This window comes from Calidris pugnax, unplaced genomic scaffold (assembly GCF_001431845.1).
Source record: "Calidris pugnax isolate Ruff unplaced genomic scaffold, ASM143184v1 scaffold28, whole genome shotgun sequence".
Taxonomy (NCBI): Eukaryota; Metazoa; Chordata; class Aves; order Charadriiformes; family Scolopacidae; genus Calidris; species Calidris pugnax.
The window spans coordinates 15,454,826-15,473,126 of record NW_015090842.1 but is presented as its reverse complement, the minus strand read 5'-3'; the positions used below and the strand labels follow the sequence as shown (position 1 = coordinate 15,473,126).

At 39.6% G+C, this 18,301-nt stretch overlaps 2 protein-coding genes across 2 annotated transcripts in view; both read right to left on the bottom strand.

The window, feature by feature from the left end:
• HEATR3 (HEAT repeat containing 3) overlaps window positions 1-11,300 on the bottom strand; it is a 30,950-nt gene extending 19,650 nt beyond the window's left edge. Inside the window, exons 1-7 of the mRNA XM_014942193.1 lie at window positions 11,141-11,300; window positions 9,952-10,124; window positions 8,754-8,841; window positions 7,647-7,759; window positions 4,323-4,432; window positions 3,434-3,574; window positions 2,387-2,667 (exon numbers count right to left, since the gene is read on the bottom strand). Coding sequence (XP_014797679.1) covers window positions 2,387-2,667; window positions 3,434-3,574; window positions 4,323-4,432; window positions 7,647-7,759; window positions 8,754-8,841; window positions 9,952-10,124; window positions 11,141-11,266 — 1,032 coding nt within the window. The 5' untranslated portion in view covers window positions 11,267-11,300. The remainder of the gene's footprint in view (window positions 1-2,386; window positions 2,668-3,433; window positions 3,575-4,322; window positions 4,433-7,646; window positions 7,760-8,753; window positions 8,842-9,951; window positions 10,125-11,140) is intronic.
• A 452-nt stretch (window positions 11,301-11,752) lies between these two features.
• CNEP1R1 (CTD nuclear envelope phosphatase 1 regulatory subunit 1) overlaps window positions 11,753-18,301 on the bottom strand; it is a 6,716-nt gene continuing 167 nt past the window's right edge. The window contains exons 2-6 of the mRNA XM_014942192.1: window positions 16,190-16,261; window positions 13,968-14,041; window positions 13,503-13,612; window positions 13,310-13,364; window positions 11,753-13,042 (exon numbers count right to left, since the gene is read on the bottom strand). Of these exons, the coding sequence (XP_014797678.1) occupies window positions 13,001-13,042; window positions 13,310-13,364; window positions 13,503-13,612; window positions 13,968-14,041; window positions 16,190-16,261 (353 nt within the window). The 3' untranslated portion in view covers window positions 11,753-13,000. The remainder of the gene's footprint in view (window positions 13,043-13,309; window positions 13,365-13,502; window positions 13,613-13,967; window positions 14,042-16,189; window positions 16,262-18,301) is intronic.

Below are 18,301 nucleotides of genomic sequence, written 5' to 3'. Positions count from 1 at the left end.
CCTTATAAATATATACGACAGAACACGTTCAGAAAACAGTATCAGAACTTAGGAGGAACAACCAATAGAAAAAAAATAAAAATCTGTCACTCCCCTAAAACTAATGACCAATTTTGTGCACTTTTAGAATCCTTCAGTTACAGAAGTAATTTACGGTAGAAGATAAACTTGTATTTCAGATTAGATGAGGGCTTGCCATTTATTAAGCAATGCACAATAGGAGCAACATGATCAGAAATCAGAATCGGCAAATGAATACATTTTCCCATGCAAGGACAGTCATTCCCTTTCTGTCTCATGTTCTTTCTCAGGAACAATTTCATTTAGCTCTTCTAAAAGGTCAGTGTTTACACAGCACTTACCATACATTCCACAGCAAATTAATAGCCTCGTTGGCTATGTCTTCAATATAATTTTTGTTCATCTCTCTGCATTTCTTTGGAGAGAGCTGGTTAGCATCTAGTCCAGTGCTACACTACAACCAAACAAGAGAACCAGGGTTGGGAAACAAACAAGCCAAGAGAAAAGCAAAAACTTCAAATATTAGCAGCAGAGCGAATGGAGAGATCGCTCATGAAGTGTTTATTACCAGAAAACCTGACTAGTTTCCTATTCTTTATGAAAGTTTTCCTACTCTTTATGAAAACTGAGCCACAATAGAACTGAATCATTGATGATTTTTTTTTTCTTCTAGAAAGACTCTTAACAGTACTTGCTTTGCATTCAATAGTTCTCAGAACTGTTTAACTAAGGATATACTTAGCAATTTTAGATCCTGAAATGCTGTTTCTTGCTATTACAGTCTGTATGCAATTTTCAACAGTCCTCTCTAATCACAAAGATTAATTCAGCTAATATCTTGCTGTGCTTTACAATAATGCTATTACCCATATTTTTAAAATGGGGAAGAAACATACAGAAAATGATGGTATTGCTCAAGGCTGCTCATACAAAGACAGCAGGTGACAGAATTCAATGCAATTTCCAAACTGCACTGCAACACCTGGACCAAACAAAGAATAGGTATTCAGTACAGATTATTCTACAATAGCAGTAACTACCCACGTGTAAATCCAAAAACTCATTCAGACAAACCAGTTTCCCAAAAAAACCCTCACTAGAATAATGTTGGATCTGGATCCCAACTGACAGAACAGACTCGTCTTCACTGATGTTCCAGACCCCAAAATCTCCAGAACGTTTACGCAAAAATCATCCCGGGCAGCAAAACTCACCATGAACCCAAGCTAGCGGGTCAGGAGGAAGAAGCAACTGGTTTGAAATCTCTAGCATAATTTTTGTACTACTAAATCTACTGAAACATTCTTTTAAAAGATCTTTCAAATATCTTACATTGATAATAGCTATAAAAACTGACTGGTTTTATTTTTAATGGGACAATTCAATGGCTAGATCAGTTTTTAAATCGGAATGCTTCTCATCCCTCCCCATTAAGAAATAAAGAAAGAAGGAAAGAAAGAAGCAAACAGGGTGGGGGGGACGCTTATCATCTTTCTGCTGGATGCTAGAACAAATTTTACCTTTAAGAAACACCACCCTCACTAAAGTTATAACAGACAAGATTAGCTAATGTTAGCTAAAACCCTAACACAAAACATTTATTTCTGTTATTCATTTCACATACACACACTAGTGAATGCATTTGTTGACTCTGTCATCTCCACTCATGACTGAAGAGTTACAAACATTAAAAGTCTCACTCGCCTTATTTCACTGAATTTTCACTGAATTTTTAGAGTTGGAAGGGACTATAGAGATCATCTAGTCCAACTCCCCTGCTGAAGCAGGATTGCCTAGAGCTTGTCAGAGCATGTTACTCAGGACTGCATCCAGGTGGGTCTTGAAAATCTCCAAAGAAGGGGACTCCACAACCTCCCTGGGCAGATCAGGAGTGGAGATGAGGAGTGGAGATGAGAACTTCTCACAGTAGCTGCAGGTGGAAGTGTCAGATAAACCTATACCTTCTGCTAAAGGAAAACAATGCAAATCACAGAAGCACAGAATGCTATGGGGTTGGAAGGGACCTCTGGAAATCATCTAGTCCAACTCCCTGCCAAAGCAGGTCCACCCAGAGCAGGTTGCACAGGAATGTGTCCAGGCGGGTTTTGAATGTCTCCAGAGATGGAGACTCCACCACCTCTCTGGGCAGCCTGTTCCTGATGTGCCATGCAACTCAACCACATTGGAACAAGTTGTGCTGAAATTCTCCATGCTCCTCTTTGAAGTTTCGGCTAAAACAGTCAAGCTAATTGGGAGTTAGGATTAGTAACACTCATAGGTAGTTTACTCTGGCTCACACTTGAGTCAAGGCTGGTCAGATGCTCAGCCAAACAAAGCTTTTGGAGAGCCAGCCAGCCACACTTACTGGAAGTAGATCTGAAATGTCATTTTCTCTCCTGACTTTTCCTTTTGGTATTTCTTCCATGTCATCTTCACTTACAACACAGTTGTCAATAACATCACTCATGTTTTCCTCTGTTTCTGACTCCGCAGCAAGTTTCAACCTGTTTTTTTCAGCTTCATTCATACGAATTATCGTTTCCCCAGCATCTATTGCTAATGATTCTGAAAATATCTTCAGGATTGCATTAACCATGCTTCCCAGGCTGCCTGGTGGGATGGTATCCTTGATATTCCAGATAGTGCCTAAGCATGAGATAGTTAAAATATAAAAATTATTTTAAAACTCAATTCCCAGCTCTGTAATAGCTGTATATTTTGTAAGGACACAGCCTCCACTACCTAAAATACTCAGTGCTTATATTTCAGTATGAATGTTCAAGTTCCTTCTCTACAGACTCATATTTTTTTCTGTTTAGCATTTCATATATTAATCTCTAATAACTACATTATGCCCACGTATTAAGCTCAAGTAAATTTCAGCATATAAGTACACAGAGAATATTTATGTGGAGTAACCTTGGTGACACTTTACCAGTGGTAACAAACCTACATGAAATAACCATTTTCTAAGGATTCTCAAAATTAATTTATTACATGCCGGTATCAAAAATCACCATGGTTGAGTAAGCATTTGAGGTAGAAACAAGAAAGCAAGCTACTGAATCTGAAGTAAAAATCTATGTCTACTATGATGAAAACAATTCCTGTGCTACTTATTATTGACTCATTTCACTGTTGAAAACCAAACGAACAGCTAAAATGGGTTATCACACTGAGCAGGTACTGAATTCAGAATCAAAAGCATTTAAGACAGTTTTAAAACTAGTTGCATATATCCCAAAAAAAACACAATCCCAAAGGCAGAAATAACTTCATGAACCATCTATACAGGCTTTGACAATCCAGTGTCCAGACTATAGCAGAGAAGACTAAACCTTCTGTCCTTCCCACCCTCCTTTACCTGCTGTCCTCACCATCACAGAGCAAGGAACGCCCTCCAGCATCGTACCTGCGATCAGTGTTCTCAGAAGGATATGCTTCATGGTGCTCTCTGGACACAACATCACCGTTTCCAATACTTGCTGTGCAGAAGCATTAAATGAAGAAAGAAGATCTGGATTATCTTCTGTCACCGCCTGCAAGCAGTTCGCTGCAGCAAACAACAAAGATAATTAATAAACCCAATAGTAGCTTTCACTCTCCTAATGAGAAAGCATTGTCTTCCTGAAAGCTGGAGTAACGAAACATCAGACAGAGGAAAAAACACTTCATGCAGCATCATGTTGTAATGGTGTGACATTGTCCTTCACAAGCTGCATTTTACAGTAAAAGACATTCTATGGCAAACCTGTACCTAAAACAGGTGAGGACAGTACCCCAGACCACATGGAACTGGCTGTATTAATTCCAGCTCCTCAAAATCCAGTTCCTCTGTTGTATGCTGACTAGGGACAACACCAAAAAACACTCTGAGCACATATATCTATAGGACCTTTATAAGACTATACTAACAACGCTACTAATAAAACCATGTTAAAAGCGATTGGAGTTGTTTGGGTTTTTTTTTAGACTGACTATGTTCTTTGCTCTACAAATTAAACCCTTCATTACTAAAACCAGAAAATAAAACGAAAAACACAGCCTCTGTCTAGAGCTTTCTTTCCACAAAATTTTTCCTCCCGTTTAAGTACCAATGAGCTGTTCTCCTTTGGACTGCAAACAAGCACAACAGATGCCAACTTCTGAATGACGTGCTGTTCAGAAGGGAATTCAAAGTGTTATATTCAGTGTAAAGTTTAAGTAATGCTAAGGCAGGTACCTTATGCAAGGGATGTGACATCAGTGTTACATTCATATCGTAAAGAAAAAATTATTTATCTTCTATTTTTACTACTTACCTACTGAAATAGCCAGATCCACATTCGTGGAAAATTTCTTCATGTAATGTAACACAGCCTCCAGACATCCCTCTTTATTGAATATGTGTACTGCAGTATTGTTGCATTCACTAATGCATTAAAAAAAAAAAAATAATAAAACACTCTTCCCAGGAAAAAACTACCCTAACAAGATTTTAAGTTACACAGACTCACTATTACTCCTATTTTAAAAACCTACCTAAGAACTACACATGAGTCAAAGAGCTATCCTTCGTTATTGAAGCTACATCAACTCTACCTAAAATGGAGAAAGGGAGGCTGCAACACTCTGGACACCTTTGAGGAAAGGTGGCTTCTGCCAGCTGCTTCCTCACACACGGTATCCAGGAGCTCATCTGGGAGCCTAAACACAGTCTCTTTCGGGCAGAGCCAGCCAGAGTGTGAAAGGCAACTGATAGCTGCGGGCTACAAGCCAGCCCAGGACTTTCTGCAGCCATGGAAGACTTCATCCACGGACTGACTGACAACAGAGCAGGCTGCTGCCTCTCTCATCAGTATTCACTTACTCCAGAAACTGAGTGCTCTTAACACTCAGAAATGCACTCTACATCAAAGATAATAACAGTAAACGTCACATTTATCAAACAGTGGGATTTGTGTTTCTTCAAGTTTTCACAGCTATTCCCATTTTTAAACTAATGTATTAATACGAGACAAATTCAAACTAAAAAAGCACAGGACCTAACTAGCTACAAGGGTCTTCAAAATTCTGATGCTGAGACATAGTATCTTCAAAAGCAATGCCCTCTCTGATTTTATCAGGATCAAACTTGGCAATGAAGTCAGCAGTTCACGGTCACTGCCACAAAGTTCACAACACAGAAGTGATTTATAGCACACTTCATGATTATAGTTCCTGCTCCAAAGCACTTATGTCTACACAACCAATTAAAAAAAAAAAAAAATGAAACACAAAACATTGTTGAGTCAGAGTTACAAAGGGTCATGTATTCTGTGCAAGATGCTGAGCAAGCACTTTCTGTACTGTTCTAGATTCCAGTCCCTAAAAAACAAAAGAATTTACAAGGAAGGCCTCAAGCCAGCAGCCATGCAGACAGAGGTAGAGGCAGCTCCACTGAAAAACTGTACAGTACAAAACAAAATTCTGTATGGCCCTAAGTGTATAATGACCTGGAGCTGTTACAAAGATAAACAACAACAACAAAAAAATCAAGGAGAACTTTCAGAACAGGCTTGTATCACTTCAACGTTTATAGCCATTTCTGTATTAAAAGCGTTGCCCTTTCTCCTTCACCTGGTGTTTCCAATTCCTACTAATTAAACAATTCACACTCTTTCTCACATAATTAAGTAGACTTGTATCAGTGCCTCAGTCACTAAGGGACAGTTTGTCCAAACATTTCACATTAACTTTTGGGATGGCCTGCAGGAGGAGGTAGTAGTGCAAAAACTCCTCATACTCCCAGAGCTCTGCAGTTCACCAATCGGAATTTAATTTTCTCCATCTCCCATATCACAATAAGAATATATCCTTATAAATATATACGACAGAACACGTTCAGAAAACAGTATCAGAACTTAGGAGGAACAACCAATAGAAAAAAAATAAAAATCTGTCACTCCCCTAAAACTAATGACCAATTTTGTGCACTTTTAGAATCCTTCAGTTACAGAAGTAATTTACGGTAGAAGATAAACTTGTATTTCAGATTAGATGAGGGCTTGCCATTTATTAAGCAATGCACAATAGGAGCAACATGATCAGAAATCAGAATCGGCAAATGAATACATTTTCCCATGCAAGGACAGTCATTCCCTTTCTGTCTCATGTTCTTTCTCAGGAACAATTTCATTTAGCTCTTCTAAAAGGTCAGTGTTTACACAGCACTTACCATACATTCCACAGCAAATTAATAGCCTCGTTGGCTATGTCTTCAATATAATTTTTGTTCATCTCTCTGCATTTCTTTGGAGAGAGCTGGTTAGCATCTAGTCCAGTGCTACACTACAACCAAACAAGAGAACCAGGGTTGGGAAACAAACAAGCCAAGAGAAAAGCAAAAACTTCAAATATTAGCAGCAGAGCGAATGGAGAGATCGCTCATGAAGTGTTTATTACCAGAAAACCTGACTAGTTTCCTATTCTTTATGAAAGTTTTCCTACTCTTTATGAAAACTGAGCCACAATAGAACTGAATCATTGATGATTTTTTTTTTCTTCTAGAAAGACTCTTAACAGTACTTGCTTTGCATTCAATAGTTCTCAGAACTGTTTAACTAAGGATATACTTAGCAATTTTAGATCCTGAAATGCTGTTTCTTGCTATTACAGTCTGTATGCAATTTTCAACAGTCCTCTCTAATCACAAAGATTAATTCAGCTAATATCTTGCTGTGCTTTACAATAATGCTATTACCCATATTTTTAAAATGGGGAAGAAACATACAGAAAATGATGGTATTGCTCAAGGCTGCTCATACAAAGACAGCAGGTGACAGAATTCAATGCAATTTCCAAACTGCACTGCAACACCTGGACCAAACAAAGAATAGGTATTCAGTACAGATTATTCTACAATAGCAGTAACTACCCACGTGTAAATCCAAAAACTCATTCAGACAAACCAGTTTCCCAAAAAAACCCTCACTAGAATAATGTTGGATCTGGATCCCAACTGACAGAACAGACTCGTCTTCACTGATGTTCCAGACCCCAAAATCTCCAGAACGTTTACGCAAAAATCATCCCGGGCAGCAAAACTCACCATGAACCCAAGCAGTAGACTTGTATCAGTGCCTCAGTCACTAAGGGACAGTTTGTCCAAACATTTCACATTAACTTTTGGGATGGCCTGCAGGAGGAGGTAGTAGTACAAAAACTCCTCATACTCCCAGAGCTCTGCAGTTCACCAATCGGAATTTAATTTTCTCCATCTCCCATATCACAATAAGAATATATCCTTATAAATATATACGACAGAACACGTTCAGAAAACAGTATCAGAACTTAGGAGGAACAACCAATAGAAAAAAAATAAAAATCTGTCACTCCCCTAAAACTAATGACCAATTTTGTGCACTTTTAGAATCCTTCAGTTACAGAAGTAATTTACGGTAGAAGATAAACTTGTATTTCAGATTAGATGAGGGCTTGCCATTTATTAAGCAATGCACAATAGGAGCAACATGATCAGAAATCAGAATCGGCAAATGAATACATTTTCCCATGCAAGGACAGTCATTCCCTTTCTGTCTCATGTTCTTTCTCAGGAACAATTTCATTTAGCTCTTCTAAAAGGTCAGTGTTTACACAGCACTTACCATACATTCCACAGCAAATTAATAGCCTCGTTGGCTATGTCTTCAATATAATTTTTGTTCATCTCTCTGCATTTCTTTGGAGAGAGCTGGTTAGCATCTAGTCCAGTGCTACACTACAACCAAACAAGAGAACCAGGGTTGGGAAACAAACAAGCCAAGAGAAAAGCAAAAACTTCAAATATTAGCAGCAGAGCGAATGGAGAGATCGCTCATGAAGTGTTTATTACCAGAAAACCTGACTAGTTTCCTATTCTTTATGAAAGTTTTCCTACTCTTTATGAAAACTGAGCCACAATAGAACTGAATCATTGATGATTTTTTTTTTCTTCTAGAAAGACTCTTAACAGTACTTGCTTTGCATTCAATAGTTCTCAGAACTGTTTAACTAAGGATATACTTAGCAATTTTAGAACCTGAAATGCTGTTTCTTGCTATTACAGTCTGTATGCAATTTTCAACAGTCCTCTCTAATCACAAAGATTAATTCAGCTAATATCTTGCTGTGCTTTACAATAATGCTATTACCCATATTTTTAAAATGGGGAAGAAACATACAGAAAATGATGGTATTGCTCAAGGCTGCTCATACAAAGACAGCAGGTGACAGAATTCAATGCAATTTCCAAACTGCACTGCAACACCTGGACCAAACAAAGAATAGGTATTCAGTACAGATTATTCTACAATAGCAGTAACTACCCACGTGTAAATCCAAAAACTCATTCAGACAAACCAGTTTCCCAAAAAAACCCTCACTAGAATAATGTTGCCGCATAAATGTTGGATCTGGATCCCGACTGACAGAGCCGACTCGTCTTCACTGACGTTCCAGATCCCAAAATCTCCAGACCAGTTACACAAAAATCATCCCAGGCAGCAAAACTCACCATGAACCCAAGTTAGCGGGTCAGGAGGAAGAAGCAACTGGTTTGAAATCTCTAGAATAATTTTTGTACTACTAAATCTACTGAAGCAGTCTTTTAAAAGATCTTTCAACTATCTTATATTGATAATAGCTATAAAAACTGTTTGTTGTTTTTTTTTTTTTTTTAATGGGATAATTCAATGGCTAGAACAGTTTTTAAATCAGAATAAAAATAAACATACCTCTTTCAGAAGTGCGACAAGGGGCGTCATGATGTCTTTTGTCACCATGTCATCACAGACTTCAAATCCTCCACAAGCACTCAGATTCCTGGGGGGAAAAAAATATAAACGCTTTGGATCAGATAGGATATTTTCCAGGGATGTTTCAAAAAAACCTCACGTATTTGGTATTCTTCTCTAAAAGTTATGTTACTTTATGTTTTAAAAATCAGTCTGCTTAATCAGTAACTTTAGTCTTCTACCTTCTACCTTCCTAAGATAAACCCATGGCAGGGGGGTTGGAACTCGATGATCTTTGAGGTCCCTTCCAGCCCTAACCATTCTATGATTCTATGAATAACTTTGGTGTTAGGGGGAAAAATATATATATATTTTTTTTTCCACTTACTTGTCTAGCATAACTATAAAGTTTATCTGTACTAAAACATGATTTCTGTCAGGTATTCCTCAGTGTAAGATGCAACGTGAACGTTAAGAAGTATCAGCATTACATTTTTGTACAAATAAAGCAAGCTGTAGGGCTGATCACAGAATACTACCTTCCAGCCCAAACCATTCTATGATTATATGAATAACTTTGGTGTTAGGGGAAAAAAAAAAAAAATATATATATATATTTCCACTTACTTGTCTAGCATAACTAGAAAGTTTATCTGTACTAAAACATGTATTTCTGTCAGGTATTCCTCAGTGTAAGATACAACACCAGAACATTGTGAACATTAAGAAGTATTAGCATTACATTTTTGCACAAATAAAGCAAGCTGAAGGGCTGATCACAGAATACTAACTCAAAACAAAGCAGTTCAATAGTTAAAAGTTTCTCAAAAAGCCAGCTATGTGCACTCTCTAGCTAACCCACCCCTCCTACAGCGTTACCAAGACACAAAACGCCATCCTAACAGCGTTCAGGTTCTATTTCTTCGTGCTACAGTTGGTTGTTTCCCTTAACATAAGGATGGAGAGCAGCGCATTGGGATGGGGATAAAACAGTAGTAACAAACTTCAACCCTGCTCCTGACATGGCAGACTATGGAGCAAGAAAAGCCCACTCTCGAGGGCTCTGACTGATAGAGGTTTACTTATTCAAAATACAGCTGAAGCAAGCACGGCTTTTACCAGCAAAACCCCACTCTTTTTTTCCTTTTACCATGCCAGGAGAACCTCATTCTAGCCCTGAATATCAAGAATTACTTACCGGAGAGCTCCTGCAGCTGTCTCACGAACAGCCAAGCTGTGGTCCATCAGCAAGGGTCCCAAACACCGCACCACGTCCCTCTGCAGAAAGGCTGGGATCACCTGCTTCTGCTGGAGCAGCTTGGAAATGCTGGCACAGGCAAACTCTCTCACCTCGGCACTGGGATGCTGGAGCTGGGGACACACCAAGAGGGCAGGTTAAGGGGGAGGGAACAGGTAGCTGGAAGCTTTTATGGAGTGAAAAGACTCATCTGCCTTTTGATTTGCAGGCCCAGCACTGCAGCTCCTTTACAGAATCCAGAGCTTTTAACTTCCATAGACATTTATAAATCCTTGCCTGGGTTACGTGTGTTAACTATATGATTAGGTAAACACTATTCTGAGTGTTTTACAAGAAAGCCACAGTTCAGACACAGATTTAACACTAGCTGGCACTGGTGAGACTTCATATCCGCCTTCGATTACCATGTTAAAAAAGTAAAAGGACAAAAGTGGGGAGGGGAAAGGAAGCATAACAGACATAGCATATGCCACCATAAAGAAAAACCGAGAAATCACAGAATACGAAAACACAAGATGGCCTTTAGACTAAAAACACCTGCCTAAAGACAAGGAGCAAGTGTTCCCCATGTCCACAAGATGACACTGACTCCTGCTGTAGCAGAGGTTTAGGTGAGATGTAAGAACTGCAAACCATAAAAATAATACAAGAGAAGTGCCTGCCCTGGAAAGTCACTGAAATCTAACAGAAAAGATAAACATCTGCCAAAGAGCAGAGTGGAGGAGAGTGGCACATCAGATCCCACCTCACTGAAAGTGAGAGGTTCTCACCCATGCGATTATATATTTTTGTACTCTCTTTTTGCCTTTTTTTTTTTTTTAAGGATTAAATATGTTAGTCCCGAAATCCAATCAAGCAGCGACTTGTTCAATGAGTGAACAAAGGGGATTTATTTACTTACAGGAAAACTGATTTTTACTTCTGATTCCAAAGTAACACGCACAGAGGAAGTTTAAAATACAGTTTTTATCCCTAAAACTTAAACCAAAACCAGGAATGCAATCAACAAGTGGCCAAAACCCAGTCCTTTTCCAGCAGGCATTTCCTACGCGTGGATCTGGGACTGCGGAACGCCCCCCCAGGCGGGCACAGCGAACCCCCCCAACTCCTTCAGGGCGTCTCTAGGGACGGGGGGGTTGAGCAGCTCGGTGGCCGGCTCCTCCTCGGGGCCGCCCTCCTCCTCCTCGGGGCGCTGCTGGGGTCCGGCGGGGCCATGGGGGGCCCTGCGGAACCTCCGCGCCCGGCTCTTCCCCATGGCTCGGGCCGCGCCGCTGGGGCGCCGGCGCGTACCCACGTGTGCGAACCCCGCGCAGGCGCGGAGCGGGATCCGCCGCGCCACGGCCAGCGCTGGCCCCGCGGAGGGAAGGCTCGCCCTTTTTGGCTACACAGGGCCCACCGACACGGAACCGGGGGGTGTGTGTGACTTACCCCAGCCGGCTGAGGCCACATCCTCAAGGGATGGATCGATTCTGGACGTTTTCCCCCAAAAATAACATCAAAGGAGGGAAAAATGCCGAGAGAACACAGTGAAACGGCACTCACGGATCCCAGGTTGACCTGTAGGATGGAAAACTGGAAGGAATTTTTCTCTCTGGGGTCAGTATCTTAAACAATAAGATGCACAGGAAACACAGGAGACCCCGGCGCCGTGTGAAAGTTAACACATTTCAGCCATAAAACTTCCAAAAATCTTCTCCCTTCACCCCAGATCCACGCTCGCACGGCACAAAAGAAGGCGACAGCTGTTTATACAAAGAATTTATTTTATACACATTACCTACAAAATGTACAGCAGTTAAAAATGATGGATGGGCAGGAGACTTTACTGGACAACGCGACAGGAGACAACTCCTAAGGTCTCAGCCTTTAAAAGCCAGTCTGCCTCCCAGCAGGAGTTACCCAAGTTGCAACAGCTTCGCAGTTTTAGTCAATTAAAAGTTTGAAACAATTAAGAAAGGCACCTTGAACAACTTAAAACTCCTAAGATCCTTTTACAGTTTCAGCCATTCCAAAGTTGCACGTTACTCACACAACATCCACGCCGTGTTTTTACCACTCTGAATAACAGGGTCTGTTGCTTTATTGTGGCACTCTTTCCATCTGCTTCACCAAATTTATACATTTCCAATACGAGTTCCATGTCCACAGCATAAAAATCCACTCAGAATGGTCACGTGGCCTTCAGATACAGTACAACCCTCACAGTCAGGAAGATACAAGCATACTTAAGACGCTTTTTAAAATATTAAAACCTTAAAATAGCAGTGTGGTGAACCAGATCAAACAAGGAGCTACCTACGACCACGACGGAAGCGGCCGGCGCGCTGTATGTACAATTTGACAGATGTGATTCCTTGGTGTATTTGCAAAGTTCTCAAACAGTCAGACCAGTTTCCTCCAGCACAGGCGGATGGACAGACAGACAGTCTCTCTCTGCGAGCCGTTTAACCAGTTTTCCAAAAAAAAAAGAGTGACCAGGAGACAAGGACAGCTGTACTGAGTTAAGTGTGCTCATAAAACATCGCGGGAATGGTAAGTGTTCCTCTCAATACTGTTCATGAGAACGAAAGAAAAATAATCCATACAGCAAATATTACTTCTTTTCCTGCACGCTGGCATCGGTCTGCTATTTACAATAGCTCACACAGACACGTAACACAAATGAGGTTTGATTTTTCAAGTTCCAACTTCGTAGCCGATTAACATACTCCGCCTGTATGTTCTGTCCTAGCTGAAGTAAAAAAAGTGACACTAATACTGAAAAAGAGGTAATCAGAAGTAGCAAAAGCACTGATAATATGATAACAAAGAATTTGGATAAATATTCCAGAAAGTAATATTGCACACTTTTCACTGTCAAATGTGTAAGACTTTCACTCCCAGGCAGTGACAACCAGTCCCGTTTGTGTTTTTTGCTGTCATACTACCTTAAAAAAAGGTCATTTTTTGGTTTCCATGGCAGTGGAAAAAAAACGAAGGAAGAAAGCCCTTATTGAACATGAGGCCTAGGTTTCAAAATTAATTTTCCAGTCTGCAAGATAGAAAAAAAAAAAGTTTAGATCCTGAAAGTTGAGGCCAACAATTACACTTCAATTTTACAGGTTAAGTCTAAAACAACACACAGAACAATACGAAGTGTCCTACATTCCAGTTTCAGAGGCACAGAATTTATTAAGGTGTACACAAGTGCTACTGAGAAAAAAAATAAAATCAAAAGCATGCGTGCCTTTTCAAATTATTTGCATTTAAAAAAAAAAAAACAAACCCAAGGTTTAGGCAATGAACCACTAACACTTACATCATCACAGGACATATTATATTCTGCCAAAACAGTTCGACACCGGGCTGCTATACTGTGTGGATTGAGTCAAGGAAAGCAGCTAAAACTTGGACACAGAGTAAGTAAAAACTGAGACAGCAATATTGGCATAGGCTTCCATAACAGCACTAACTACCAGGCTTTGAACCTGACAAACACAACCAAAGGATACATTGATGGTGCCACTACTCTTTTATGTATTCCAGCAAAGAACAAGCCTATTAGGGTAATACAGCTAATTGTGAAAAAAGGGTGATTCCAAAGTGACGTGAAAAATGACACCTAGAAAAGAGATTAGATTAGTCCCGCTGCACACTTTTTAAAACATACAGAAAGTTGCTGCCTAGTTCACTTAATTAAGGAAAAAAGAAAAAAAGGTACTGCTCCTGCCATTTCTAAATGTGAACAATTCTTTAGCTAAGCATTCAAGGTGTAGCATTTTGCTAGGCATTGTCCCAGGACACATTCCATATTCCACAATAATTCCAGACAGATTGAGAGCTTAAGTGAAAATGATCTCCCAGTTTCACAGAAAAACCACCTTTAGCCTTTTCGTTTTCAAGATACTATCCTAAACCACTGGACTGCAACACCAAGCTACAAAACAGACTACGTTTGGGATGAGCCTGATCTTTACCTTTTGTGTCTCCGGGTCTATTAACCAGTTCCAAGCACCAGTTGCTGTGCAGACTGATACCACTATCAGAATCACTGATGAAGAAAAGAACGAGAGTCATGAACAGTATAACTCAGATTAAAAAGCATTTATTTTTTCAGTAGCAGCTCTGAAGCATTTATTTCTTCTCCCACGTCTGAGGGAGGAAAAGCTTCTACTTGGAAGGTAGCAATCAAAATAGGCAAAGAAACTTCTATTAGGTGAAACCGTAAAGATTCCATACGAGTTTCCTGGACAGGACAAATAGGTACCAAAAATCTAAATTCTGCCCAGTAAAAACATCCTGATGCTTTCAAGAAATTAAAGTTTTTAAAATAGCATGGTTAGCAAAAAATATGAGCTGGAAGATTGGAGTAAGAATGGCACCAAATGTTGGGTATGCTATTGGAGGTTATACAGTCTGGGCAATAGAACTCCAGCACCATTAAATTGCAGAGCAGAAATAAAGCTTCTACCCCATTAGCTCTTGTACGTTAGAAAAGCCTGAGACATGAGCACCAGCAATTTCAGGGGCACATCTAAGTTGTGTTATGCTCCCCACCATTACAATCGAGGAAAGCTAACAGAGAAAAAAAAAATCACAAACTTTAAACAGGAGTTAGAAGGCATATTAGCATTAGCACAAAAACCTCTACGAGTCCAGAATGAATCATCAATTCACTGTAAATGGATAATGCTAGAAACATATCAGAATAACACAAGATACTAGGCTGATTTTGAGAGACCACAAAGGTTTGGGGAACAGGAGCTGATGGAAAAAAGAAAACAGAACAGATATGAAGGTAGAGAAAGCTCCTATTCTATTGCACACCCATAAAGTTGTGAGTGCTTTCTGAGGAGCCTGCAGTTCTGGATGCAAATAAACCAGGGGAGAGGGGGAAAAACAAAAACCAACACACACACAAAAAAAGAAGACCCAGAGTTACCAGCCTTTAGGATCATAGGAAAGAACCTGGAAACAAAACCCAGATGTTGATGAAATACCACTTTCAGGCTTGTAAGACTGCTATAATTTACTATCGAGTTGCATATTGCTTTTGACATGATAAATTATTTAAAAAAAAAAAGGTAACCCTAACAAGTTATGTTTTCAAAATAAATTTGGAAAAGATCTATCAAAAGCATAGAGCTGTTCTCTATATAAATATTTTCTTTTTCCGGGATAACAAGATGAAAAGTTCACACTGGGTTAAATACTCCATTATAATTAAAGTAAAAAGTCCCTCTTCTACATGAATTACAAAACCAGCAAAACAAGCAGTTGGGAAATTAAGTTAGCTCATAAACACAATACTAGTTATGCAAACCTCACTTAAATATGCTTAGAAGTTTCCAGTACTTTTTTTTAAATTCCATCTGACAACTCTAGAAGCCAAATGCATTCCTACAGTAGGTGCACACAAGTTGTGTAGACTTACTACAAATATCTGCTTTGCCTCCCAATTGCTCTGAAACAAGGGGGTTTGGGGTGGGGTGGTCTGGGGTTTTTTTTTTGAAGTTTTGCTTTTTAAGTAGTCATTCTTCCAGTTCCTTCATTTAGAATTAACCTCTTGGCCTCTCTGGAAAAAAGATGCTGCTTTATATATTCTAAAAAATGTTTGTATTCGTTGAGGATGGAAACTTCAGCAGAATCTTAGAACAAAAAAAACCAGTCTGTTTCCACCATAATGATCTCAAAGTCGACAGCATCTCGGTGGTATTTTTGCATTCCCTCCTCCTGTAAACTTTCCTGTTAGAACAGAGACGAGGACATATTCTGCCCTTAAGGCATGCTGCTTTAACTTTTTCACTTTCAATTTTATAGGCACTATCTAACCCAATCGTATCTAGTTCAAGTAACTATAGTGACTGACTGGCAAGTCTGAGCCTTGGAAAAAAAAAAAAAAAACCAACACACAACAAAGCACCAAACCAAACCAGAAACAAATACAACTTACTACCCCAACTATTTCCAGAGTAATTCAGCCTTGAGCCAATTCAATCTTGACTTCATTTTTCTAACTCTGGCTGAAGTATTAGTTTGGTATCTTGTTGCAGAGTGTTTGAATGTATGCCACAGAAACTTTAAAGAGAGTTTAAGCACAGATTTTTGTATAGGCAAACATAAGTCAAAGATACACACTAATAAATCTAAAAAGCTTGAAAGAGAGAATCCTGTTTATCCCTCGGAACATCAAACTTACTTCTCCAACGTCCTGTAGCAGGTTGCAAACATGCAATATATTCAGTAAGTCTTCGTTCAAAAGCTTTGAGATCTGGGGAGGATGTATATCAAGCATAATTAGCTCTTCATCTATTTAGTTAAATTTTAACGTAAAAGATAAAAGGAACCCACTTTTCCTCTATGCAAACCCATTTCTTAGGCAGAGAAAACCAGTGCAATGATCATTTAGATTTAATAAAAGCGCAATAGAAGTAGCTTCACACAACTTTAACTAAAAAGTACAAGGATGAAGTTACACTAAACGCAAGTAACACTTCAACTTATGGAAAAGAAAATTTCTATTAATTGAGAAATCAGAGTATTTTAGACATATTTAAATATACTGAGAGTTAGAATTAGAATAGCTTAAATAACCCCTCCAAACAGAAAATAATTAGCACATTTTAGAGTATTAAGTACATCAGGAAACCATTAAGTTCTATTATCTATGTAATGATAAATTAAAAAAAAAAAAAATTGTCCATTTGCCAGCTGTTCAAGGGATTATTTGTAACAGCATGGCTTTGATGACTTTGTTTTGTAGAAACATTTCATTCCACAATATATATACAGACACACACATAAAAACCCACAGCAAGGACTAGCCCAATTATGGGTTGGTGGGTTTTTTTGTTAAATAGATCTTTCTTCTTATTGCCATCATTCTCCCGTAGCCTTTCCATTGAAATCGCTGTTAAATGCCAAACAGCATTTCAAGATCACACTCCTAATTTCTTTTAAAAAAAAAAATCTTAGTCAACCACCTAATGTTTGTCTAAAAGGAGCTGTTTCGCCCCAAGTTTATGTTAGATTTAAGATTCTGTTTAACAAGGTCAGTATTTGACAGCACTCCAGTCAAAGCTAGAACTCTACCTGAAGTTTTTTATTAGCATAAACCTAACTTTCAGATAAAGTACTTCAGTTAGCATCACTCGGGAAATATTTTCCTTCAACTTGCAACTATCGCTGAATTATTTACCATAATAAAGCAATTAGAGAATAAGATTCGAAGAAATACACCTATTATGATCATTACTTATACAGCTTTCCAAGCTGTAAATTTACTCCTAAGTGGTTTGCAGGTGAATTCATGGGGGAAGATGACAGCATTTTGACTCAAGCCACAGAACAGCTAACTAGTCTTAATTACTGCCATCAGACCGGTAGTTATGGCCTGTCCTCCACCGCCCTTCTGGGGAAGCTAAGCCACTGCCAGCAATTAAAGCTAATTAACTGTTCCCTGCCTAGCACAAACCCCTACAACTAGTCACCGAAGCGAAAGGGGGAATACAAGGCATCACATGAAAACCTGCTATTAAAGAAATAGCACCCTGTAGGCATAAAATTTAGCTAGTGATAACATAGTTTTCAAGAAAGCACTTGTAGACAGCACTGAGTGAAAAAAAAGAAAAAAAAAAAAAAGCTTTCAGAAAACAGGAAGTTAACTTATTTTTGGATATCCACGTTCCAAGAACCTTCTCTGAGTTTATCACCTTGGCACCTGGCAGGTGTAATTTCTTAGATCCCCACAGCTTGCAGGGACACAGCAACAAAGCTGTGACAGCACCGGACTGCGGGTTTTTTTTTTTGTTGCCATGTCTACCTCTAGCCTGTGCCACGAAACACCTGCCAAGTCTGAGACGCTGATGCGTTTAAAAAAAAAAAATTAAAAGTCTCTACCAGTCTTATTTTGGGACGCTAAAGACTCCTTTCAGGGTTTTCACATCCTGTAAGCTTGTAATTTCAAAGAATCTGTTAAAGGAACCCAAGCCACCGGCGTTCTCAGACAAAAAGGGGCTCTTCGAGGTGGCGTTTCCTCAAATGCGGGGGGAGCCCCAGCAGCACCGGGCGATGCCAGGCCGCCGGACGGGACCCGCAGCCACGGGAAAGGTGTTCCACGGAGAGAAACAAAAAAAAACCGTGAGGGGAAAAGCAGCCACCGCCGCACAAGCCAATTTTAATCGGCTAAAGCCGAAGAACCTCACGGAGAAGGGGCACTGAAGGGGAAAGCCCTCTGGGCAGCTCCCGGGGGCGGCTCCCCTCCGCACAGGCCTTCCCCGCGGGCCCCACTCTCCGCCTCCGCGGGGCGGCC